This window comes from Monodon monoceros, unplaced genomic scaffold (assembly GCF_005190385.1).
Source record: "Monodon monoceros isolate NGI ecotype Baffin Bay Population unplaced genomic scaffold, NGI_Narwhal_1 Super_Scaffold_6, whole genome shotgun sequence".
Lineage (NCBI taxonomy): Eukaryota > Metazoa > Chordata > Mammalia > Artiodactyla > Monodontidae > Monodon > Monodon monoceros.
This window is the reverse complement of record NW_021703783.1, coordinates 17,573,981-17,600,956: the sequence shown is the minus strand read 5'-3', so window position 1 is coordinate 17,600,956 and position 26,976 is coordinate 17,573,981. Positions and strand designations below refer to the sequence as shown.

The 26,976-nt window shown below is 37.4% G+C and overlaps 1 protein-coding gene across 1 annotated transcript in view; it reads right to left on the bottom strand.

Moving 5' to 3' along the window:
- ETNK1 (ethanolamine kinase 1) overlaps positions 1-26,976 on the bottom strand; it is a 68,061-nt gene that overhangs the window by 28,357 nt on the left and 12,728 nt on the right. Inside the window, exons 2-3 of the mRNA XM_029205405.1 lie at positions 11,704-11,963; positions 2,264-2,404 (exon numbers count right to left, since the gene is read on the bottom strand). Coding sequence (XP_029061238.1) covers positions 2,264-2,404; positions 11,704-11,963 — 401 coding nt within the window. The remainder of the gene's footprint in view (positions 1-2,263; positions 2,405-11,703; positions 11,964-26,976) is intronic.

Sequence of the window (26,976 nt, the reverse complement as noted above, 5' to 3'; positions counted from 1 at the left end):
GAATATCCAATACACCCGACACACTTCCAGGTGTCTGCCTATCCCAGTTAAAGGGGTGTAATATCCCTATCCATTCAAAGTTTGACAAACTACATGTAAATAAAGCACACACAGAGTGAGTCAAACTAATCTTTGAAATAATCAAGCTCAAAACAATACAGCTATTTTTCGCTAATGAATTATAAAAAATTAAAAGAAACAAGAAAAAAAATCCACAGGTCCTGCTTACTTCTGTTGTTCTTAAAGCAAAGACTTCCTGAATACAAAAGCTGAAATCTTCATGTACACTTCAGGTATAAAGACAAAATAAAATTTCCAATTTTTGCACTAGTATTAATCACACTATGGAAAAACACGTCTGGTGTGGTTTCTGAGGCATGTGCCGCTGAGTATTTCAGAAGGTCCCAGCAGGGCTGTGCTCTGCATGTCTGTCAAGAGTGGCTGCGATGGAGGAGGAGGAGGACTCAGCTCACCGGCTCCCACTGGCGCCATCAAAACGACAACTACTTACAGAGCTGCTTACTCTTGACGAGAAAGACCAGAAGACTGGCACAAAAGATTTTTTAAAGGTATAAAGAAGAAGCCACAAGAAGACGAGTAGAAGGGGCAGAGATGCAGCACAGTCAAGACCCCTGGGTGGGCAACCCACAAACAGGAGGATAATTACAATTGCAGAGGTTCTCCACAGGAGAGAGGACAAGCCCCACAGCAGGATCCCTAGCCTGGGGACTCCTGCACTGGGAAGACATTTGGCTTTTTAAGGGCACACTTTCAGGAGAACCAGAGGGTTGTGGGAAACAGAGACTCCACGCTTAAAGGGCATATACAAAATCTCACACACTCTGGCATCCAGGGCAGAAGCAGTAATTTGAAAGGAGCCTGAGTCAGACCCACCCGTTGATCTTCAAGAGCCTCCTGGAGAGGCAGGAGGCAAATGGAGCCCACCCTGGGCTAAGAGACACTGGCAGCAGCCATTTTGGGGAGCTCACTCTACCAGGAGGACACTCGCCCTGGTAAGTGCCATTCTGGAATCCTCCCTCTAGCTTACTGGCACCAGGACCCAGGCCCGCCCTAGCAGGCCAAGTTTTAGGACCCCTTGGGTCCCTCAGGCAGCATCCAGGGATCTTGCCCCACCCACCAGCAAGCTGACACCAATTTCCAGGACATGCTGGACACCAAAGCCAGCTGTGCCAGGAACCAGCTCTGCCCACTGGGGTCTAATACCAACTCTGGGGAACCCCAGGGCCCTGCAGCCAGAAACGCTGGGACCTGGCTCCACCCAGCAGCAGACCAGCACTAGGCCCAGGACCCTCTGGGATCTGGGCCCTTTCCACCAGCAGGCCGACACTACATCCGGGACCTCTGGTCCCACAGCCTGCTCCCCCAGACCCAGCTCTGCCCACCAGAAGGCCAGCACTAGCCCCCTTAACCCTGCTGCATGTTGTATATGAAAGTTGTTAAGAGAGTAAATCCTAAGGGTTCTCATCACAAGGAAAAATAATTTTTTCTATGTCTTTGTTTATTTATGATGGATGTTCACTAAACTTACTGTAGTAAGCACTTCATAATGCATATAAGTCAAATATTATGCTGTATACAAACTTACACAGTGCTGTATGTCAATTATATCTCAATAAAACTGGAAGAAAAGAAACATGTTTATATTATTTGGATTCTAAATACTGATTTACACATTTTTCTATATAGGAAATGAAATACCTTAGTCACTCTGAACCTGAAGTCCTACAAAAGCTGAGACTCCAGTAAATTAATTTTCAACATCATGAGACTTAAATAGTCACAGTAAACTAAAACCCAAACTTTTTCATACTCCAATATTACTACACTGTCCCAGTATAGATCTCTAGGCCCCTTCAGAACAGGCTTTCTTTGGACAGAAGGAATTTTTTTAAAAGGTCTCTATTGTCAACTCACACTACGAAAAATGTACCCATTCATAGTAATCTTTATATTACGCTTACTGCCAAATAAACATTCCATATCTGTTTCTTGGCTCACCACTTCCCCACTTTTATAGGGGTTGATTATTTTTCTTTTTTTTTTTTTTTGAGTCAGCTGTAGGAAGGGAAGGAAATTTCTGTAGTGCCTTTTGAGAGTCAAATGAATTAATGCTTATTTTACTTAAATGCAAAGAGATAAACCAATCCAGATTTTATACACAAAAACCTTACAGTTATCTTTGAAACCCTATATATGAGCAAAGCAATGTAAAACATAATTTAAAATGTAAAAGTAATTTTACCTTTTATTAATATCTTCATCTGCAAATCCTGTGGGAATGAGAGAGAAATATTTTCCCATCTTTAGCCATAGGTTAGATTTGGGAATCCAGCCATTGTGTGCATGAATAGCATGGATTTTAGCAAGCTGACGTGCTATAAGCCTGTTTAAAAACAAAACAGCATAAAAAAGAAAGTGTTAAGAACCATACAGTTCATATCTACTCATAGGTAAACTAAAATAACTAGGGCGCCTTTATCTTATAACATGATTTATTTTTACCATATACAAGATTCAAAATAATATGGCAAGTCAACTCTCACAAGGAGAGGCAAACAAATGTTTAAAGCATAAGTAGGAAGAAACACCTAAAATTAATACAGTAATTAAATATTGTGTCCAAAAGGGACTGAGTGTCTGGATATAGGCAGCCTATTTTGAATATACAATGTTTGTGACCAGCAGAACAATACACGACTATAAATGATTTCAAGGCACGTATTAGATATTAATCACTGATGCATTTAAATTACAGAGTCATTTTAATTTTGAGCTTTTGAAGTCACTGAAGTTAAAGGGCAAAAGGGGCTAAAGTAAAAAGGTAAATGCGCAGATAAATAGGTTCTATGAGTTAATTTCTGTGCGTTGTTAACAACAAATACTCTGAATAAACGTTAGGATTTTATGATGTCAGAATCAATACTGATATAACAGCAAAATAGTTTGAAGCTGTGTAGTATATTTGTGTCCACACCATTTTTGTATCTGCAGAACCTAGTACAGCAAATGCTAATGGAGGAATAAGCATACCAAATAGAAATAAGAACTAAATTACCATATAGTCCATAGAATAGTAGGTAGAAACATGACTTAACAATAATCTACAAATAAAAGAACTTAAAACTGGCAAATTTTCAAGATGCTAACAACCTAATGTAACGTTCCTCAAAGTACAGTCCTAGGACCTACAACATAGCACCAACTAGGAATTTCTAAGGTTCCACCTCGGATCCACTGAATCATAATCTCTATGGGTAGGCCCCAGCACTGCATTTTAAACAAGATTTCCAGGTGATCCTAATTCACTGTATAATTTGAGAGGCACTAATATAATGCTCCAATTCTGCTTCTGAAGTCACTGAGGTTAAAGGGCAAAAGGGACTAAAGTAAAAAGGTAAGCGGGCAGATAAATAGGTTCAGAGAGTTAATTCCTATAACTGTCTTAACAAGGTCTCTGAACAAACATTAGCTTGGCTATGTACTAAAATCAATCTTTGGAAACTTAAAAAAAAAAAAAAGAAAGAAAGAAAATAATACAGAGGCCTGGGTATTACCCTGAGAAATTAATTGGTTTGGGGTGCAGCCAGGGCGTCAAGATATTTTAAAAGCTTCCCAGATGACTAATACACAAAAACCGCTTAACTAAGTACACAGGGAATCTAGCATTGTAGTAATCCTTCACCAATCTGTGATTAAATAACACACTTTTATTATATTTTTATACTACAGTGAATATTCTCATCGATCTAGTTTTATTATTTAATAAGAGTCCTGACTTTCCTTTGGAGAAACTTCCATCCCCCTCACTTTTAGTTCACTTTTGGTTCAGTCAGAGCTCATCTCAATCCTAACTCCCTATCCCCCTGGCACCACTAACTTTAGGAGCAAAGAGATGACATAGACTTGCCCAGAGCATTCCATCCTTCAGGCCAGAGTGATCGGTTCAGGGCATATTACCCAAGCTAGGCCAAAAAGATTTGATCCCAAGACTTTGGTTGAAGCTACTGACTTTGGTTGAGGCGATCAGAAAAGGAGGGACACACTCCCCACACTGCAAATTGATTAGATAAACCTGTAACTGCTAAGAATCATAATTGTCACTCCTTAGAAAAGTCTGCCAGAATAAAAAAGGTAACACAACAAAACAGACAGTGATATTCCTAATGGCGCTATTAGAGTCCCTGGATCCACCCATGCTTGAACTTCGTATTCTCAGATATATGAATCGACAAATTCCTCCTTCTTTGAGTCAGTCTGAATTTTCAAATTATTATTCTCAATAAGTCCTAATGCATCTCAGAAGTGTTTAGGCATTACTGCAAGTGAGTTTCAGTTCTACTACAAGAAATATTTGATGTTTTGTTTGAAAGGACACAGCATTAAAGAACCAATAGATTGACTAATATTCTTCATCTTTCAGTTTGGATGACTGTAATTCAGCTGACCACATCTCATTTGATGTTTGATGATCTAAAAAATATTTCACAGTAGGGGAAAATGCTCAATGCCTATTAGGAGCAGAAAACTGCTATTGGTCTGACAGTACTTGATGCAACGAAAAGAGGTCTATAGGACATAGCCCTTGCAAATCTTTGATACCCAAAGCTGTAACTGAATTAGCCGTTACCCTACTGATTCTCTCATGTACCCAGGTACAGAAATTGGTGAGTTTCTCTTGTCTTCAGAGTACCACTGGATTTTATTACTGAATTTAAAATAAGTAATAAAATATTTGTAATGCTGTTCTTTAACCCACCTAAATTTTTAAAGAGAAACCTGCTTATATTGTTATTCTGAAGCTTAAAGTTTACATGTAGATCACATTCAGCAAGCTCCTCAGCCTAAAACTGCTGCCAAGTGTAGTGTCTGATGCATTCAATATTTTCTCCTTGTTTTCTACTCTGGAAAATAAGTATGATGAGGTTTCACTGTAATTGAGTAAAATTTGCTTTTGGCCTTTATTTTGATGATTAAGTTAGGATTCTATGGATGCTGAAGTTATGTGAAAGGAGAGACATAGATATATCTGAGAATATCTTTCACCTTTAAGGCACTGCATTCTTGTCTAAAATGGAAAATTTGGCGGATTTGAGAATAAAATATAATTGAGTATGCAACCATGTGAAGAATAAATCTTATTTTTGGGGGGAAAAAAGAATCCTAATGCATTACCAAAATATTAAAATCTGTGATCTTTTTAGGTATGTGTGTTTTGGTCCATACCTCTGAAATTACCAAATAAACATTTTTATATAAATTAAATAATTATTGCTTAAATGATCTTCCCCAAGACCATATACTCTACAAGAATATAGGAAAAAAATCTATTTTTATATCAATCTCTCATACAGTATTTGCATAAAAAGCTAGGCCCAAATGAACATGTAGTACTTTAAGCATCAGGAACCTTCATGATAATAAAAGTGATAATAAAATCAAAACAAAGGAGAGTACAAATATACACATATATACATGCAAACACACATATACATACATAGATGTGTATGTGTGTGTGACACATATATATTTGAAGCCACTAAAAACTGGTTTTAAAACTTTAAGGAGGGGAATTGGAACAAAAGGCCTGAAGAAAGGTAATCCATGTTACATGAAACTCAAGGGGCAATCTATATCAACAGAACATTATGACCTAGAAATGTTTACTCAACAAATGAGACCAGTGATTCAGAAGAAGGGTCACATATTAGAACAGGTATTTAATACCAAAAAATTTTATTTGCTGTTTTAAAAATAAATAATAATGCCTATTTTTTATAGTTTTACCCCAGAGTTTGTATGAGACCCTGATTTGCAAAACACAAAATGTAGTCTCAGAAGTTGTCCAAATATAAGTTATTTAGCTAGGAGTGAATGGAATGACAATTCTAAGGTAAATACTTCAAAATGGCCACAACTCCAAGGGGTTCTTACACGTTAATAGAATCTGTTGAACATGAATAGCTGCTACAAGAAAAAGCACCTACTAATTTTGATTGTCTTGACTCTTTTGGCAGAAAGGTGGCTAACTGGAGCTGAGCCAGGATTTGAACTGATGATGTGATGCAAAGGCCAAGGCCTTTCCACTATAATATACTGCAGTAACACTGCACAGAATTAGTTGGGTTTTCTTCTGACTTTTCCCTTGTATTTTAAGTCTAAACTTAAGCAAATCATTTCATTTCTCTGAGTCTCAGATTTCTTACAAGGAAAATCAAATTACTGGCGTAATCTTAAAGCTCTCCTTCAAACCTGACATGATATGCCCCTGAATACCAGAAAAAAATTTACATAAACATTTACTCAATTTGGAGATTTAAGTTCAATAATGACAACAGGAATTTCACATTCATATTCATATACAAAGATCCTGTAGACTAACTTCCCATTTCATACCAATTTCCTACTAGGTATAATAGAAATGTTAAATATATATAAACTATGGAGTGAAAGGCAAATTTTCCAAATTTGATTTTGATTTTTATCAAAAATTATCAAATATTTTCTCCTTTGAACAAATTTCTGAAATTACAAGTGAAATTATAAAAATTATTTTATATGCAATTTTAAAAACATTTCTGCATAACGTGATATAAACCTACTCAAATGGAAAACAAACTAAATTATTAACAACCACCATACAACAGCAAAATTAATATTTGCAAAAAAACTACACCAAAAATTAAGAACTAATGATTAATATCTTCTAAAGTAAACTATAGATATTTACCTTATCTACAGGTGCACTGTTAAAATAGAATTCGATTATATAAGGGACAAAGTTAATGTTAAATGATAACATCATGCTTACATAATAGGTAAAAATATATTCAGAAGAGTGTTTAAAATGTTTTGTAACATTTTCCTATGTAATTAAAAAAAATAGCAGCAAATAATAATAGTATAGTTGACATTGCTTTATCAATACTACTGATAAATACTACCACTAAGTTATCATACAAGGGGCAAAGACCATGCCTTATTCTTCTATCCTAGCATTCAGCACTAAAAGGAGGTACTTAACAGATATTTGATGAATAAGAATCATCATCTTGGCAACAGACTCAGGATACATTTAGAAACTTACCATAGGATTCTACCACTATTAGAGTTTTTCTCTGGTGGATTAAAATTTATCCTGGTTTTAAAAAAATCTCATATAATAAGAACTGTGCCAAAATTAATGCCTAGCTATAGAAAAACAAAATGACCATCCATTTGAAATACTGCCTGTCCTTTAACAAGACACATCTTGTATAATAAGCCTTTTTTGCAAAATCTAGGATTCAAGTCAATTTCTACAGGTCTCAGAACTACCAGTGTTATCTTTTCTGTAGCAAAATTAACAAGGAAAGGAAGAAAATCTATTATACAAATATCCTCGTGGAAATAACAAGTATAGTTCAACTGCAAGCATAGGAGCTACATACTTAAAAACTAGGCTTTGCTAAGAGATTTTAAAAATTAAATAAGTCCTACTTACAAGTTCCATACTCATCTAAAATTTTTGATAAACTGGTGTTGAACAAAACACGCAATTTGTGAAGGATGGCTTTGTTAGGAAAATTTATGGTTTTTACTAGTAAATGAATTCACCAAAGTTGCAGAACACAAAATCAACACATAAAATACATTGCAGTTCTACATAATTGATGAACAATCCAAAAAGGAAATTAAGAAAACAATTCCATTTACAATAGCAACAAAAAGAATAAAATACTTAGGAATAAAGTTAACCGAGGTAAAAGATTTCTATACTTAAAACTACAAAATGTTCCTGAAAATAATTAAATACAGAAATAAATGGAAAGACATTCCATGTTTGTGGACTGGAAGACTTAATATTGCTAAGGTGTCAATACTACCCAAAGTGATCTTTAAATTCAATACAATCCCTATCAAAATCCCAACAGCATTTTTTGCATAAACAGAAAAAAATCCACCCTAAAATTCAAATGTAATTTTAAGGAACCCCAGATAGCTAAAACAAGCTGGAGAAAGAAGAATAAAGTTGGAAGTCTCACACTTCCTGATTTCAAAACTTATTACAAAGCTACAGTTATCAAAACAGAGCAGCACTTGCATAGCCTCAGACATACAGACAAATGGAATAGACAGCTCCAAAATAAACCCTCCAATTTATGATCAAATGATTTTCAATAAGGATGCCAAAAACCATTCAACGGCAAAGGACAGTCTTTTCCACAGCTGGTGCTGGAAAAACAGGATATCCACATGTAAAAGAAAGACGTTCCTTAATCCTTTCCTTAAATCATACATAAAAATTAACTCAAAGTGGATCAAAAATCTAAATGTAAGAGCTAAAAAAACTATAAAACCCTTAGAAGAAAACATAGGAGAAAAGCTTCATGACACAGAACTTGGTAACAATTTCTTGGATATGACACCAATAGCACAGACAATAAAAGTAAAAACAGATAAACTGGACTACATACATCAAAATTTAGAACTGTGCATCAACGGATAAAATCAACAGAGTGAAAAGGCAACCCATGGAATTAAGTATTTGTAAGTCATATATGTGATAAGGAGTTAATATCCAGAATACATAAAGTACTCTTACATCTAGACAACAAAAAAAAAGTCCCATTAGAAAATTGGAAGAGGACTTGAAATGACATTTCCCCCAAGAAGATACACAAATGGCCGAGAAGCATAAGAAATGACGCTAAACGTGACTAATCATTAGGGAAATAGAAATCATAACCACAATGAGATACCACCTCCTTGCAATTAGGATGGCTACTATCAAAAAAACAAAATAATAAGTGTTGGCAAGGACTTGGAGAAACTGGAACCCTTGTGCACTGTTGGTGGGAATGTAAATTGGTGCAGCCACTATGGGAAACAGTAAGGCAGTTCCTAAAAATATTAAAAATAGAATGACCATATGATCCAGCAATTCCACTTCTGATTATATACCCAAAGGAATTGAAAACAGGGTCTCAAAAAGATATTTGCACACCCATGTTCATAACAGTATTATTCACAACAGTGAAGAAGTATCAACAGAAGTGACCCAAATGTCCATCCATGGATTAATGAGTAAACAAAACACGGCCTACATATAAAATGGAATATTACTCAGCCTTAAAAAGGAAGGAAATTCTGACACACGCTACAACGTGGATGAACCCTGAAGACATTATGCTAAGTGAAATAAGCCAGTCACAAAAAGACAAAAAGGTATGATTCCACTTACATAAGGTACCTAGAGCAGTCAAATTCATGCAGACAGAAAGTAAGATCGTTGCCAAGGCTGGGGGTAGGGGAGAATGGGAAGTTGTTGTTTAATGGATATAAAATTTTAGTTTTGCAAGACGAAAAGAACTGTGGAAACTGGCTGCACAGCAATGTGAATGTACTGAACACTATGGAACTGTATACTTAAAAAATGATTAAGATGGGAAATTTTGTTATGTGTATTTTATCACAATTAAAAATAAAAAATGTTAACTAAATTAATTAAATGGTCATAAGAAAGAATACAGTTCTTAAAAAGAACTGTATTAGAGCAATTCAATTGTTTTCTATTAGTAAATTTTATGTACAACAGAGAAAAAACTAGGTAATAAAAAATTAAGATTTCTGATTTTCACTATCATAGATTGGTCCTTCTTCTACCTAGTCTCAGTAAGATAAGGTTTTACTGCACTAACATCAAGGCAAATGGTACTGTAAATTCTATACTCAATAAAGCCAAATGTTTGAAAATCTCAAGGCTGCAGAGAATCTCCTCAAACACCCACTAATACTCACTAATTGCTCCTCTCTTGGAAGCTTTTTAAAAATTATAATAACAGGCATTTTTTTGAAACTGGAAAAAAAAAATCCCTAATCCTACCATCCCAACAGAATTTATTTCTTTTTTACAAACTCCCTTTGAGTTTTCACATAAGCAAATTATTTCCTGATTGTAGCCACAGTTCAACTAGTAAGCTGATATTTTTCCTCTTAGTCCTGCATCAGACATCTTGTATGTTTTAGACAATATGAGTTGTTATGACACAATCAAGCATATGACTTTCTTCTATGACTTACTATATAATGCCCTATTGATTTCCGAAAGACAACATTACCAATTTTACTTGCAACTCACAGTGTATCAGTTCCACTACAAAACCCTCAGCACTGGAAGTTGGTGTTTTTTAGTTATGCTTCTTGATAAGTGAGCAATAACTCATTTTAAATTGCATTTCTCCCATTATGTCTGTTGCTGAGTGGCTTTAATTATACTTCAGCCAGTATTCCCAGCAAGAGGCAAGTTTTAGAGAAATACTTGATAAGAAAATTCCTAAACACCTTAATTTGAATTAAAAAAAAATTTAAAGGTCTCTGCAATACTTGATTGCTACACAAAAGTTCAAATAAAAAAGATCATGATAAACTTCCATAAGTTGAATTACTAGTTAAGCATTAGCTTGATGCTATTCGTCTTTACCTATCATCTCCCTCAGACTCCTCCATGCTCTGCCTCATCCTTTAAAATCCAATTCAAATGTTACCTCAGTTAAACACTGCCTAATTTCCCAACTATACCACAGTAAATTATTTGTACTTTTTTTGAAAACCTTTTCTGTTCCTCTGTGTATACTATTTACCTTATTTTTTCCCCAAGGTTATTGTCTGTCACAGACTGTAAATTACTAGTAGAGCAGCTGACTGAATCATTTTTCCTCCCCTAGACTACATTAAACATAAATACATTCCAATGCCTTTTATATTCAAAGTAGATACTCTTTATTATAATCATAATACAGGCAAGTAGCTACGTCTGAAGAAGCCAAAGCAAGAGAATACTGTGAACTTTGATCTATGGCTCAAGACCCTTTCAGGAAGTTTGTGAGGTTAAAACTATTTTCATAAAGTATTATTTACCTTTTTCACTCTCATGTTCTAACAAGTGTACAGTACAGTTTTGAGAAGCTACGTGAAGTGGTGTGATGATGTCATCATGTTGACCGACAGATAAAAGGACATGCACTTGATAATCTTTCATTCTAAAAACTTTGTGTTCTAATTTCTAACATAGTAAACACTGATAAATATAATTCACATAAACAGAAGCTCTTTGGGTCCTCAATAACCTTTTAAGAGTTGTAAAAGGGTCTTGAGACCGAAATGTTTGAGAACTTTTGATTTAAACTATCAATGAACTTGCTGCTTTCAAATCAAGCCCAAAAGAAAATTTTAGCAATTTTAGAAAAATGATCAAGCATATGCAAGACATTATTCTTATAGAAAACATAGTACTTTGAATTAAATAATTTTTAAGTTTAAAAAGTAACAAAGGCGTGTTAACAGAATTAAGACTCATAGTAAGCAAGAACTCTGAAACTATGAGCAGCTGAGTAACGAAACTTAGTAATAAGAAATGTGTAATGCTTTGATTCAAGCACTACTTTAAAAAATTGAGAAGCCTTGACCTTCTGCAACAGGCTAATCCAAAACCTCTCGCAGTCCTTTCTTTTGCAAAGAGTTAACTATGAGAATTCAGAAAAAAGGAATGTTTTTTCTTTAGCAAAAATAAAACAAAACCCGAACAAAAGAAAGTTTCTAAATTAACCAAATAGTTGCCTAAAGAAAGAAAAGGCAGTTTTAAAAAACATTTCCTTAATACTCTTATTTTTCAAAAGGACAAATTATTTAGGAAAAGAAATGTACCTGAAAATGGCGGGGTTGCAGACATGCTTTGGATCCAATGCTTCTCCCTGTATAAATTCATAGCACAGTCCATTATTGAAGGTACAGTAGAGTTGTGGTGCACAGCCGTGAGCCTGCAACACTCGGAAACTCTTCACTTCCTCATCCCGATCAACTAACAACTCAGTCTTATTGCCATAAATTCGCACCAGGACTACATCCTCCATTGTATTACCCACGTAACAGCCAATAAGTTTGTTTGTGATTCCATCTGTGAAAAGCTGCCCAAAAAAAAAAGAAAAAATGGGGGAAAAACAATTATTTACTTTTAATGAAGGAATAGGAGATAACTTGAAAATCATTAAATACTGATTGAAAGAAAATATCTACTTAATATAACTTTTGAATACAATTTTGCCTAACATGTCTATAATTTTAATTGTAGATTTAAACAAAACAGAATACCACTGTTTACTATGTTGTGTTGTACAACAAACACGTTCTCTCTCTCCTATATCTAAATAGATTGGAAAGTCTCTGAAGACAGGGAAAGTGGCTCTCTTGCTAGCGTAGTATAATGATATAAAAAAGTCTTTAATAATGTTCATAAGTTTAAATATACAAATATAATATACCATAATTTATATTATGGTAAATCTCCAATTTATAAAAAACTCAACTTTAAATGTTATTTCCAAAGATTACTTAACAGAATATGTATAAAAAATTGTTTTAAGTATTCGGGTTATAATAATTTAAACTTAATGCTACAGCTAAAAAAAAAAAGAAGCACAACCTTAATTAGAGGAAGATAGAGATTTCTCAGGTATTTTCTAAAAGGGAGTTTGAGGACTCTTCAAGAGTCTTAAGTACTTAAAGTCCTTTTTAGATTTGAGCACAATGGTATATTAAAAAGTAAACAGATGATTAGCAATATTAGTTCTCTAAGTCTATTCAAAATTGTAGCTTTCATTTTCCTCTACACTACTTTGACACTAAAACTAATTTTCTATTTACCCAATTATAACTCAGAGCTTTTGGAGGCTCTCAGTGGAATAAAGGGATAAAAGTTAAAAAGTGAAAGTAAGCGTTAAGGACATTTTTCCAAAGACAACTGGGAAAGAACAGGAATAATGCACAAAGAATAAGTTTTAAATGTATACACATTTAACTAATGCCTGAGAAAGAAGGTAAACGTTTCTGTTTTGATAAGATTGTTGTAATGATAAATGACATCTGAAAAGGCTTTAGATCTTAAGCTGAAATTTGAAAGAAAGTATTTATGTATCCTTATTCACCTTTGAATATCTATGTTTTTTGGGTATGCAGAGACATACAAACTTTGCTTTCCACGTAGATTTCAAAAAGATGGTATGTAGGGAGACACTGACAAGAAGCATATGTCCTTAAACTAAACTCCATTGTTTTATTAAAATCTATGTTGAAAGCATGTTGTTTCCTATTAAAATGCCACAACAACTCACACATATTATTCTGTAACTCCTCCACATGTCATGTAGAGATGAAGTATTTCAATTATTGTAATGAAGTTTGAGAAGCTAACATTCTGAAATGCTTGTAATGAAAGACATTCTACACTCCTCAAAAGCCAGGAGTGAAATCTATGTTTTCTACATCCTCCTAACAAATAGTAAGGACTTAATACTTAAATACTAGCTTGTCTTCTTGATCTAGCTTATAACAAATTCATTCTTTCACTTTTGCCTATAATAATAAATTTCTTTAATTGTGCACGCTACATTGTACATTTATGTGTACATGCAGAAACATACATACAAAGACATATGCACTTAAAAAGGCTAGAAATGGATAACATTATGGGATAAGATTATTGAATACTATATAGACATTTATAAGTATAACATAGAGTCACAACTCCAATGACACTAACCCTAACATACTCTGTTGCACAAAACAGCCACATATTTGCAATGAAATGATAGTCACAATAAACCCCTGGAGCAAAAAAATAAATATATGAATAACTTCATTTACAAAAGTAGTTTATGTATAAATAAGGATAAAAATGTCTGCAAAGATATCCAATAAAATATTAGGTAGTTTAAATCTTGTCTCCTGTTTTCTTATTTCTAAGTAGTTTAAATTTTTCTCGTTTGGCTTATATATGTTTTCTCACTTCTTTTTTTTTTCCCGTAATCAATCTAGTTTACATGTGAAAAAATTAAAATAGTGAGAAAAACGAAAGGGGCTAGGAACTGACATGGCACGTACAGCAAGGCCTGGAGATTCTGCTGAACATAAGCAATTTCATAGAACATCAATATCAGATGAGGCCACTCTGTGACCATAATGCATCAAGGCAAAAACAAAGTCACTCTGTAATCATGTCTGAACAAAGAAAAAACTATGCATTTTTTCCAAACCACAAAAATGACCAAGCACTCCCCTATTCTGGCTAATGTGAGGGACTGCCGTTCCTTTTCCAGGAACAGCTTTGGTCCTGCTTCATTCCTCCAGTCCTCTAGGTAAGATAAGTTACCCACACAGTTGTAGACTTGCCCCACTTCCTTCCTGACAACACCCAAATCCAGAGGAAAGCCTTGCTTCCTTGAACCTTCTCCCAAATCACCAAATTCAAATCTTATACGAAGTCCTTTCTAACACCCACATACTGAGAGCCCCACCATTCCCCATGGAATAAGTCTTCCTTAAGGAAGGAGTAATAAACCCAATTTGTTCGGCTTATCCTAATGATCTCTTGATGGAGATTTCTGACTTTAAAGATGTATGGTTCCCACCTCATATATAAACCAACAATTAATTCAAGGTGCTTCAGCCTTCTGAAACACACATTTAAAAACATACTAGGCATATGCTAGGTATGTGTACTATACTAGATGTATACTAGAAATATAAAATTCCACCTCAGTGGAGGGGGGACAAAACTACAAATCTCATGGAGCTCCTTTTCACACGGTTTATCCTGCACTGTTTGTCAAGTATTTAAGATAATACCAGTTCAGAGGATGAGCTACAGAGCAACACTGCTTGACTATAAATTCTAGCTGTGTCATCTGTAAGCTGAGTGACTTTAGGCAAGTCACTTACCTGTATGTGCTTCATTCATCTCATGTTTAATATCAGCACATTAGAATCTGCTTTATAGGTTTTTATGAGAATGACTTAATATACACGAAAGCACAACAGTTCCTGACACAAACTAAGCTCTTATCAAATATGTAGATAACTACATATTTAAATTTGAACACAAGACAGAAAAATAATTCATGATGAGATCATAAAAGTTAATAATTAAGACAACATCTATGTTATAGATTAGCCCTAGACTGTATGCTGCTGCACTGGTACCACCTAGCAAACCTTGAAAGCAAGACCCAAAGATGCAAACTATTCCCAAAGAACTACAAACACTATCGAGTGCCTAACAAGGTAAAATTCACAATGTCTAATATCCAATTAAGGATTATTCAGCATGGGGAAATCCCTGGCGGTCCAGCAGTTAGGACTCTGCGCTCTCATTGCCGAGGGTGCAGTTTCAATCCCTGCTCGGGGAACTAAGATCTCACAGGCTGGGTGAAGCGGCCAAAAAGAAAAAGATTATCAGGCATGCAAAAAGGGCAGAAAAATACAACCCACAATGGGGAGTGAAAGGGGGGTCAATTAATTGAAACCAACCAGAACTGACACAGATGTTAGAATTAGCAGGTGTTAAAACTGTATTCCAAGAAAAAAGTGTGTTGTATTCTTACAACAAAAAATTAAGCAGAGTCGCTGAAGACATAAAAAAGACCCAAATTAAACTTCTCAAGATGTCTCAAGGGAAAACACACTTAGATGGGATTTAACACTAGGTTAGGTAGTGGAAAAAACAATTTAGCAAATTTGAAGACATAGGAATAGAAACTATGCAAAGCAAAATACAGAGGAAAACATGAATTATCAAAGAGAGAGAGAGAAGAGCATCCATTAGCTGAGAGACTACATATAAAATTTGAGTCCTCAAAGAAAGGAAAAAAGAGAACAGAAACATTTTTAAAGAAATGACAGTCAAAAGTTTTCCAAATTTGATGACAACCTATAAACTCAAGATCCAAGAAGCTCAACAAGCCCAAGCCAAAGAAACATGAAGAAAACTACACCAAGGCACCTCATAATAAAACTGCTTAAAACCAGAGATAAATCATTTAATGGTACCAATTCATTTTAATCTTCCATTCACTCAGGCACATTTCAGTCACCTTGACCCCTCCCTCTCCATCCCCCACATAAAATGTTTTCTTCCTAGGTAATTCTTAAATCCACTCCTGTTTCTCCATCCCCTTGTCAATCTCCTATCTGCAGTATTTTAATAACCTCATTGGTCTCTCTTACGCCAGTTTAACCACCTTCCCACCTTCCCAAAAAATTCACTCACTAACTGCCACCAAAATAATCCATCTAAAATACAAACATGAACATGATGACTGGCAATCTTCAACTGACTCCACACTGTTTAGAGGATAAAGTTTAAGTTCCTTAGGGTGTACAAGTTCCACAATACCTCCCAAGTTACCTAGTGATCTACCTGACAAATTCACCCTTCTTTTCCTTCGCCTCACTAACTTCTAACTTCCTTCAAAATTCCAACACAGGAGTTATAACCTCCAGGAGACAATTCCTAAACTCAGATAAGACATAAATACTTCTCAGTGCTTGCTAGTGACCTATATATAGCATTACTAAAATGCACTGAAGGGACTTCCCTGGCGGTCCTGTGGTTAAGACTCCACAGTCCTAATGCAGGGGGCACAGGTTCAATCCCTGGTCGAGAAACTAAGATCCCACATGTTGCACGGCACTGCCAAAAACAAAAACAAAGTACTGTAATTTCTTAATTATATTTGCCACTCCATATTTACTGTGAGTTCCTCTGAGATTTGGAACACACAGAAAGAAGAAAAAATAAAGGTGAAAAACAGGAATATAAAAGATGGGTCAAAGAGGAAAAAAAAGTATGATGGTACAGTGAAAAACTCAACCATATAAGTAGTTACATTAAATGTAAAAGAACTAAATAATCCAATTAAAAAACTATGGCGGCGCAGTGGTTGAGAGTCCACCTGCCGATGCAGGGGACACGGGATCGTGCCCCGGTCCGGGAAGATCCCACATGCCGCAGAGCGGCTAGGCCCGTGGGCCATGGCCACTGAGCCTGCGCGTCCGGAGCCTGTGCTCCGCAACGGGAGAGGCCACAATGGGGAGAGGCCCGCGTACCGCAAAAAAAAAAAAAAATGACTATATGCTACTTTTTACAAGACACATGTAAAAGAAAGCTGATGTAGTTACACCATATCAGACAAAATAGATCCTAATGATACATTCCAGGAGATAAAAAGGGATGTTTTATAATTAGAAAAGGATTGAGCCATCAAGAAGATACAAGAATTCTAAATTGACTGCATGCAATAACATAACTTCAAAATACATATAGCAAAAACTGACAGACTAAACAAATTCCACAATAACTGTCTGAAACTTGAGCACATCTCTAAGAGCTGATTTTTTAAAAACAGGGAAAAATCATTACATATACAAAAGAGCTAAGCAATAGAATTAAAAATCCAACTTAACTGACATACACAGAACACTGTACCCAGCAAGAGAATACGCATCCTTTTCAAGTATATATAAAATATTACCAAAATTGACTATAGGCTTGATTATAAAACAAGCCTCAATAAATATCAAAGGATTAAAATCATTCAGAGTATCTTCTCAAGCTACACTGAATATGAACTAGACATCAATAACACACCACACATACACGTATATACACCTCAAATAAAATGGTTAAGATAGTAAATTTTAGGTTTTGTTTTTTTACCACAATAAAGAAAAAAAACCCTTAATATTCTCCCACTTACTTGAAGTGAAGCAATGCACATCTAAATAATCCACTGGATAAAGAAAAAACTACAATAACTAGAAAGCATTCTAAACTGAATGATAATAAAGTCATATTAAAACCTGTGGGTGCTTATGGGGACACGTAAATAAAAATATTAAAAATAAAAAAGGCAGGGAGGGCTTCCCTGGTGGCGCAGTGGTTGGGAGTCCGCCTGCCGATGCGGGGGGCGCGGGTTCGAGCCCCGGTCCGGGAGGGTCCCGCGTGCTGTGGAGTGGCTGGGCCCGTGGGCCGTGGCCGCTGGGCCTGTGCGTCCGGAGCCTGTGCTCCACGGCAGGAGAGGCCACAGCAGTGAGAGGCCCGTGTACCGCAAAAAAAAAAAGGCAGGGCTTCCCTGGTGGCACAGTGGTTGAGAGTCCGCCTGCCGATGCAGGGCACACGGGTTCGTGCCCCGGTCCGGGAAGATCCCACATGCCGCGGAGCGGCTGGGCCCGTGAGCCATGGCCGCTGAGCCTGCGTGTCCGGAGCCTGTGCTCCGCAATGGGAGAGGCCATAGCAGTGAGAGGCCCGTGTACCGCAAAAAAAAAAAAAGGCAGGGCTTCCCTGGTGGCACAGTGGTTAAGAGTCCGCCTGCTGATGCAGGGCACACGGATTCGTGCCCCAGTGCAGGAAGATCCCACATGCCGTGGAGCAGCTAAGGCCTGTGAGCCATGGCTGCTGAGCCTGTGCTCCGCAACGGGAGAGGCCCGCGTGCCGCAAAAAAGAAAAATAAATAAATAAATAAAACAAAAAAGGCAGAAAATCAGTGATCTTAGCTTCTAGCTCAAGAAGCTAGAAAAATAACAGTCAATTAACCTTCGATTAAAAAGAATTAGGAAGAAAACAAAAGGGCAAAGTTATCAATAAAACAGAAAAACTCAACAGTCAAAAACTGTTCTTAAGGACTTCCCCGGCAGTCCAGTGGTTAAGACTCCGTGCTTCCAATGAGGGGGTGCGGGTTCGATCCCCGGTAGGGAAACTAAGATCCCACAAGCCACAGTGGTGCAGCCAAAAAAACACAAACGAACAAAAAAAATACTTCTTTGACGATAAAGTTGATAACTTCCAAGCAAAATCATCAAGGAAAAAGATACTAATTATCAATAAAGAAGTAAACTTTATTACAGTACAGAAATATATTACTATAAACAACTCTTCCAAAAACAGACAAAAAAGAAAGAGATCCCAACTTGATACCAAAACTTGTCAAGGACATTAAAGGAAGCAAAATTACAGACCACTCCCTCTCATAGTTGGAAAAATCCTAATCAAAATATTGGCAACCGATACAATGATATATAAAAAGGAGACTACATCACAACAAAATGGGGTTTACTCCAGGAACACAGTGGTTCTTAATAAATTGTTTTAAAACGTCATTGTAATTGAGCTCAATAACAGAAAAATGGAGGCAAATCATGTAACCATCATGAGCTGCAGAAAAGTACTTGATAAAATTCAACATTCATTCATGATGAAAATACTTAGCAAGCCAAGAATAAAATGAAACTTCCTTAATCTGACAGAGTATCCAAAGAAAACCTACAGCAAACATCATACCTAATAATAAACTATTGAAAATGTTCTCCTTCAGAATGGGAACAAGGCAGGGATGCCCACTATCACCTCTTATTTCAATATTGTGATGATGTCCTAGCCAGTGTAGTAAGACAAAACAGCAAGGGGTGGAGTCAAGATGGCAGACTAGCAGGATGCAGAATTCACATCCCTGAACAACTAGGGCAGCTACCAGGCACCAGTGGGTGACCATGGACACCTAAGGGGACAGGAGGAACCCCCAGCAACTGGATGGGGTGTGGGGGGGAGTGGGGGGGAGGAGAAGTGGAGGGGGGACAGGACTGGTGCCCCTGAGGGGTGACTGGGGGAGGGGAAGGGATCCCACGCCTGAAGGGGGAAATTGGGGGGCCACTGGGAGAACAGAGGGTCAAAAGGGAGCATGGCCAGGTTTCCCCTGCCCACTTTGGCCCCCAGGAGCCTGCTGAGATCCCAGGCCTGATCCTCTACCCACCTAGGCCCCCTCCAGGAACGTGGGTCCTGAGGGAGTGGGAGGGAGGGAAGGGGAGCAAAAGTAAAGGCCGGATCTAGGGGACCCGCACCCCTGAGGGGTGGCTGAGGAAGGGGAGGAGTTCCTACACCCAGCAGGACCCTCCCACGGTTAGGGGTCCAGCGGGGACAGGGGAGACGTTGGGGGAAACCCAAGAGGAGGTGGGGCATGGAGGAACGGAAGGGAATGCAGCCAGCGCTTTCCCTGTCCACATTCCACATAGGCACCAGGGAGCCTGTTGGGCTCCTGGGCCTAATCCTCTGCCCTTGGAGCCTCCCTCCTGCCATGCAGAACCCAAGCCCTGCCCCTACACCCCCACCCAGGGCTCCACCTCTACAATCGGAGACCCCCTCTGAGACCCACTCCAACCACGCTGGGCCTAAACCCTACCCACACACCCTCACCCAGGGCCTTACCTCCAAATTCCATAACTCCACACTCCAGAGGCCCCCCTTTTGGACATGCTGCCTCTCCCCTTCCATGCAGGTCCTAAGCAGAGGCCCCACCCCATGCTTGAATGTCACCCAGCCTAGGCTCCGCCCCCAAGGCCTTTTCCGGCTGCAGGGTGTGGGTCCTGAGCCCAAGACCCCCACTCCCACCACTAGGTCCTGCTCCACCCTAAACCCCACCCCTGCGTAAGTTCCACCCCACCCACCCACCTAAACTCCGCCCCCCCCAGAGCCAAAGCTTTTTATTTTTTTTCCTCTTTTAGATTGGGGTTCTGTTTTACCTTGTCGTTGATTCACTGTTGTTGATTCATTTATATTTTTTCTAATAAATCTTTTATCTTTCTGCTCTTATTTTATTTATACTTTGTTATTGTTCTGCTCCTTTTGGCTTGTTCCCCCCCCCCTTTTTTTCTGTTGTGGTTTTGTTTTACCTTCTTGCAGTTGTTTTAATTATATTTTTATTTTTCCTAATGTATTTTTTATCTTTCTAACTTTATTTTGTTTTTATTCTTTGTTATTGTACTGCTTTTTTGGGTTTTTTTTTTTGCCACACAATGCAGCTTGCAGGATCTTGGTTCCCAGGCCGGAGGTTGGTCCTGAGCTCCCGTGGTGGGAGCGCCGAGTCCAAACCGCTGGACTAACAGAGAACATCAGACCCCAGGGAATATTAATCAGAGTAAGGGCTCCCGGAGGTCCTCATCTCAGCACCAAGACCCAGCTCTATCCAACTGCAGGAATATAGCCCCACACATTTAAAAAAAAAAACAAAAAAAACAAAAAAAGGCTTCCCTGGTGGCACAGTGGTTGAGAGTCCGCCTGCCAATGCAGGGGACACGGGTTCGTGCCCCAATCCGGGAAGAGCCCACATGCCGCAGAGCGGCTGGGCCCATGGGCCATGGCCGCTGAGCCTGCACATCTGGAGCCTTTGCTCCACAAGGGGAGAGGCCACAGCAGTGAGAGGCCTGCGTACCGCAAGAAAAAAAAAAATGTTACAGAAGAAGAAGCAAAGCAAAAATCTACGACACCAAATAAATGAAGACGAAATAAGCAACCTACCTGTAAAAAATTCAGAGTAATGGTAGTAAAGATGATCCAAAATCTCGGAAATAGAATGGAGAAAATAAAACATTTAACAAGGATCTAGCAGAACTGAAGAGCAAAGAAACAGTGATGAACAACATAATAACTGAAATTAAAAATACTCTAGAAGGAATCAATAGCAGAATTACTTAAGGCAGAGGAACACATAAGTGAGCTGGACGATAAAATGATGGAGATAATTGCCAGGGAGCAGAATAAAGAAAAAAGAACAGAAAGAATTGAGGACAGTCTCAGAGACCTCTGGGACAATATTAAACGGACCAACATTCAAATTATAGGGGTCCCATAAGAAGAAGATAAAAAGAAAGGGTCTGAGAAAATATTTGAAGAGATTATAGTCAAAAACGTCCCTAACATGGGAAAGGAAATAGTCAATCAAGTCCAGGAAGCACAGAGAGCCCCATATAGGATAAATCCAAAGAGAAACATGCCGAGACACATATTAATCAAACTATCAAAAATTAAATACAAAGAAAAAATATTAAAAGCAGCAAGGGAAAAGTAACAAATAACATACAAGCGAATCCTCGTAATTTCTCTAAGCGGGAAACACAAAAGAAGAAAAAGACCCACAAAAACAAACCCAAATCAACTAAGAAAATGGTAATAGGAACATATATATTGATAATCACCTTGAATGTAAATGGATTAAATGCTCCAACCAAAAGACATAGGCTGGCTGAACGGATACAAAAACAAGACTCATATATATGCCGTCTACAATAAACCCCCTTCAGACCTAGGGACACATACAGACTGAAAGTGAGGGGATGGAAAAAGATATTCCATGCAAATAGAAATCACTAGAAACGTGGAGTAGCAATACTCATATCAGATAAAATAGACCTTAAAATAAAGACAGTTACAAGAGATAAAGAAGGACACTACATAATGATCAAGGGATCAATCCAAGAAGAAAACATAACAATTATAAATATTTATGCACCCAACATAGGAGCACCTCAATGTATAAGGCAAATGCTAACAGCCATAAAAGGAAAAATCGACAGTAACACAATAATAGTGGGGGACTTTAACACCTCACTACACACCAATAGAAAGATCATCCAGACAGAAAATAAATAAGGAAACACAAGCTTTAAATGACACAACAGACTAGATAGACGTAATTGATATTTTTAGGACATTCCACCCGAAGGCAAAAGTACACTTTCTTCTCAAGTGCACACAGTACATTCTCCAGAATAGATCACATCTTGGGTCACAAATCAAGCCTTGGAAAATGTAAGAAAACTGAAATCGTATCAAGCATCTTTTCTGAACACAATGCTATGAGATTAGAAATCAATTACAGGAAATAAACAGTAAAAGCCACAAACACACAGAGGCTAAACAGTGCACTGCTAAATAACCAAGAAATCAAAAAATACCTATAAACAAATAACAATGAAAACACAACAATCTAATACCTATGGGACATAGCAAAAGCAGTTCCAAGAGGGAAGTTCACAGCAATTCAAGCTCACTACAAAAAACAAGAAAAATCTCAAATAAACAATCTAACCTTACACCTAAAGCAAGTAGAAAAAGAAGAACAAACAAAACCCAAAGTTAGTAGAAGGAAAGAAACCACAAAGATCAGAGCAGAAATAAATGAAATGGAAACAAAGAAAACAATAGCAAAGATCAATAAAACTAAAAGCTGGTTCCCTGAGAAGATAAACAAAATTGATAAACCTTTGGCCAGACTCATCAAGAAAAAAGGAGAGAGGACTCAAATCAATAAAATTAGAAATGAAAAAGGAGAGATTATAACTGACACCACAGAAATACAAAGGATCATAAGAGACTACTACAAGCAACTATATGCCAATAAAATGGACAACCCAAAAGAAATGATCGAATTCTTGGAAAAGTACAAACTTCCAAGACTGAACCAGGAGGAATTAGAAAATATAAACAGACCAATCACAGTTCAATCTTCCAGCAAACAAAAGTCCAGGACCAGACGGTTTAACGGAAGAATTTTATCAAACATTTAGAGAAGAGTTAACCCCTATCCTTCTCAAACTCTTGCAAAAAAAAAAAATTGCGGAGGAAAAAAAAAACTGCAGAGGGAGGAACACTCCCAAACTCCTTCTATGAGGCCATAATCACCTTGATATCAAAACCAGACAAAGATATCACACACACAAAAAAGATTACAGGCCAAAATCACTGATGAACACAGACGTAAAAATCCTCAACAAAATACTAGCAAACAGAATCCAACAACACATTTAAAGGATCATACACCATGATCAAGTGGGATTTATCCCAGGGATGTAAGGATTCCTCCATATATGCAAGACAATCAATGTGATATACCATATTAACAAATTAAAGAATAAAAACCATATGATCATCTCAATAGATGCAGAAAAAGCTTTTGACAAAATTCAACACCCATTTATGATAAAAACTCTCCAGAAAGTGGGTATAGAGGGAAGCTACCTCAAAATAATAAAAGCCATATATGACAAACCCACAGCAAACATCATTCTCAATGGTGAAACACTGAAAGCATTTCCTCTAAGATCGGGAAGAAGACAAGGATGCCCACTCTTGCCACTATTATTCAACATAGTATTGGAAGTCGTAGCCACAGCAATCAGAGAAGAAAAAGAAACAAAAGGAATACAAATGGGAAAAGAAGAATTAAAACTGTCACTGTTTGCAGATGACATGATACTATACATAGAAAATCCTAAAGATGCCACCTGAAAACTACTAGTACTAATCAATGAATTTGTAAGGTTGCAGGATACAAAACTAATGCACAGAAATCTCTTGCATTCCTATACACTAACAATGAAAGATCAGAAAGAGAAATTAAGGAAACAATCCCATTTACCATCACAACAAAAAAGAATCAAATACCTAAGAATAAATCTACCTAAGGAAGCAAAAGACCTGTACTCAGAAAACTATAAAACACTGATGAAAGAAATCAAAAATAACATAAACAGATGGAGAGATATACCATGCTCCTGGATTGGAAGAATCAATATTGTGAAAATGACTCTACTACCCAAAGCAATCTGCAGATTCAATGCAATCCCTATCAAATTACCAATGGCAGTTTTCACAGAACTAGAACAAAAAATTTTACAATTTGTATGGAAACACAAAAGACCCCGAATAGCCAAAGCAACCTTAAGAAAGAAAAACGTAGCTGGAGGAATCAGGCTCCCTGACTTCAGACTATACTACAAAGCTACAGTAATCAAGACAGTATGGTATTGGCACAAACACAGAAATATAGATCAATGGAACAGGACAGAAAGCCCAGAGATAACCCCACGCACATATGGTCACCTCATCTTTGACAAAGGAGGCAAGAATATACAATGGAGAAAAGACAGACTCTTCAATAAGTGGTGCTGGAAAAAATGGACAGCTACACATAAAAGAATGAAATTAAAACACCCCCTAACACCATACACAACAATAAACTCAAAGTGGATTAAGGACCTAAATGTAAGGCCAGACACTATAAAACTCTTAGAGGAAAACACAGGCAGAACAATCTATGACATAAATCACAGCAAGATCCTTTTGATCCACCTCCTAGAGAAATGGAAATAAAAACAAAACTAAACAAATGGGACCTAATGAAACTTAAAAGCTTTTGCACAGCAAAGGAAAGCATAAACAAGTGAAAAGACAACCCTCAGAATGGGAGAAAATATTTGCAAATGAAGCAACTGACAAAGGATTAATCTCCAAAATATACAAGCAGCTCATGTAGCTCAATATCAAAAAACAAACCCAATCCAAAAATGGGTGGAAGACCTAAATAGACTTTTCTCCAAAGAAGACACAGATGGCCAACAAATACATGAAAAGATGCTCAACATCACTAATCATTAGAGAAATGCAAATCAAAACTACAATGAGGTATCACCTCACACTGGTTAGAATGGCCATCATCAAAAAATCTACAAACAGGGCTTCCCGGGTGGCGCAGTGGTTGACAGTCCGCTTGCCGATGCGAGGGACGCGGGTTCGTGCCCCGGTCCAGGATGATCCCGCGTGCCGCAGAGCCGCTGGGCCCGTGAGCCATGGCCACTGAGCCTGCGCGTCCAGAGTCTGTGCTCCGCGGTGGGAGAGACCGCAGCAGTGAGAGGCCCGTGTACCGCAAAAAAAAAAAAAAAAATCTACAAACAATAAATGCTGGAGAAGGTGTGGAGAAAAGGGAACTCTCCTGCACTGTTGGTGGGAATGTAAACTGATACAGCCACTATGGAGAACAGTATGGAGGTTCCTTAAGAAACTAAAAATAGAACTACCATAGGACCCAGCAATCCCACTACTGGGCATACACCCTGAGAAAACCATAATTCAAAAACAGACATGTACCACAATATTCATTGCAGCACTATTTATAATAGCCAAGACATGAAAACAACCTAGATGTCCATCAGCAGATGAATGGATAAAGAAGATGTGGCACACATATACAATGGAATATCAACCATAAAAAGGAACGAAATTGAGTTATTTGTAGTGGAGTGGATGGACGTAGAATCTGTCATACAGAGTGAAGTAAGTCAGAAAGAGAAAAACGAATTATCGTATGCTAACGCATATATATGGAATTTTAAAAAGCAGTACTGATGAACATAGTGACAGGGCAGGAATAAAGAGGCAGACGTAGAGAACGGACTTGAGGGCATGGGTGGGGGAAGGGGAAGCTGGGATGAAGTGAGACAGTAGCACTGACATATACGCTACCAAATGTAAGGCTAGTGGGAAGCTGCTGCATGGCACAGAGAGATCAGCTTGGCGCTTTGTGACGATAGAGGGATGGGATAGGGAGGGTGGGAGGAAGGCTCAAGAGGAAGGGGCTATGGGGATATATGCATACGTATAGCTGATTCACTTTGTTGTACAGAAACTAACACAACACTGTAAAGCATTTATACTCCAATAAAGATGTGGGGGAAAAAAAGACATGACAACAACAGAAGTAGGAATAGGAAAGCAAAAAACAAAACTGTCATTATTTTGCAGAAACAGAGAAAATGCACAAAGTATCTAAATTAAAACAAATAATTAGAACATGTGAAAAATTCAATGTATTAACATATCAATTGAATTTCTCTATACCAACAGCAAACCTTTTTTTAAAATGATATTCTTTAAACAATATCAGAAAGCATCAAATTTCTGGGGGGAAAAATGACATGAAAAATGCAAGATCTCTACATTGAAAACTTCAAAAGTTTGAGAGAAACTAAATAAATAAATGGGATATACCATATTTATAGATTCTAAGACTCAATATTGTTAATGAATTCACTTCTCCTCAAATATCTATAGATTCCACAAAAATATCAATCAAAATGTCATCTAGTTTCTTTTGAGGAAATTGAAAAGCTGAGTCTACAATTTACATGGCAATTTAAAAAGCCAAGAACAGTCAAGGCAATTTTAAAGAAGAACAAAGCTAGTGTCTCATACCAAGGATTATAGTAACTATACCATACCAAGACCTAGAAGCAAAACTTGAGAGTAGTCAAGACACTGTGATACTGGTGCAATAATAGACAAAACAGACTAAAGGAACAGAATTCATAAAGAGACCCACATACAGTGCCACCTGGTTTATGACAAAGGTAACACTATAATGGTGGAAAAATGGTGGTTTCAGGTAACACTATAATGGGGAGAAAATGGTCTTTTCAATAAGTGATACTGGATCACTGGATACTGATAGCCATTCGGAAGAAAAATGAGTCATGACCTCC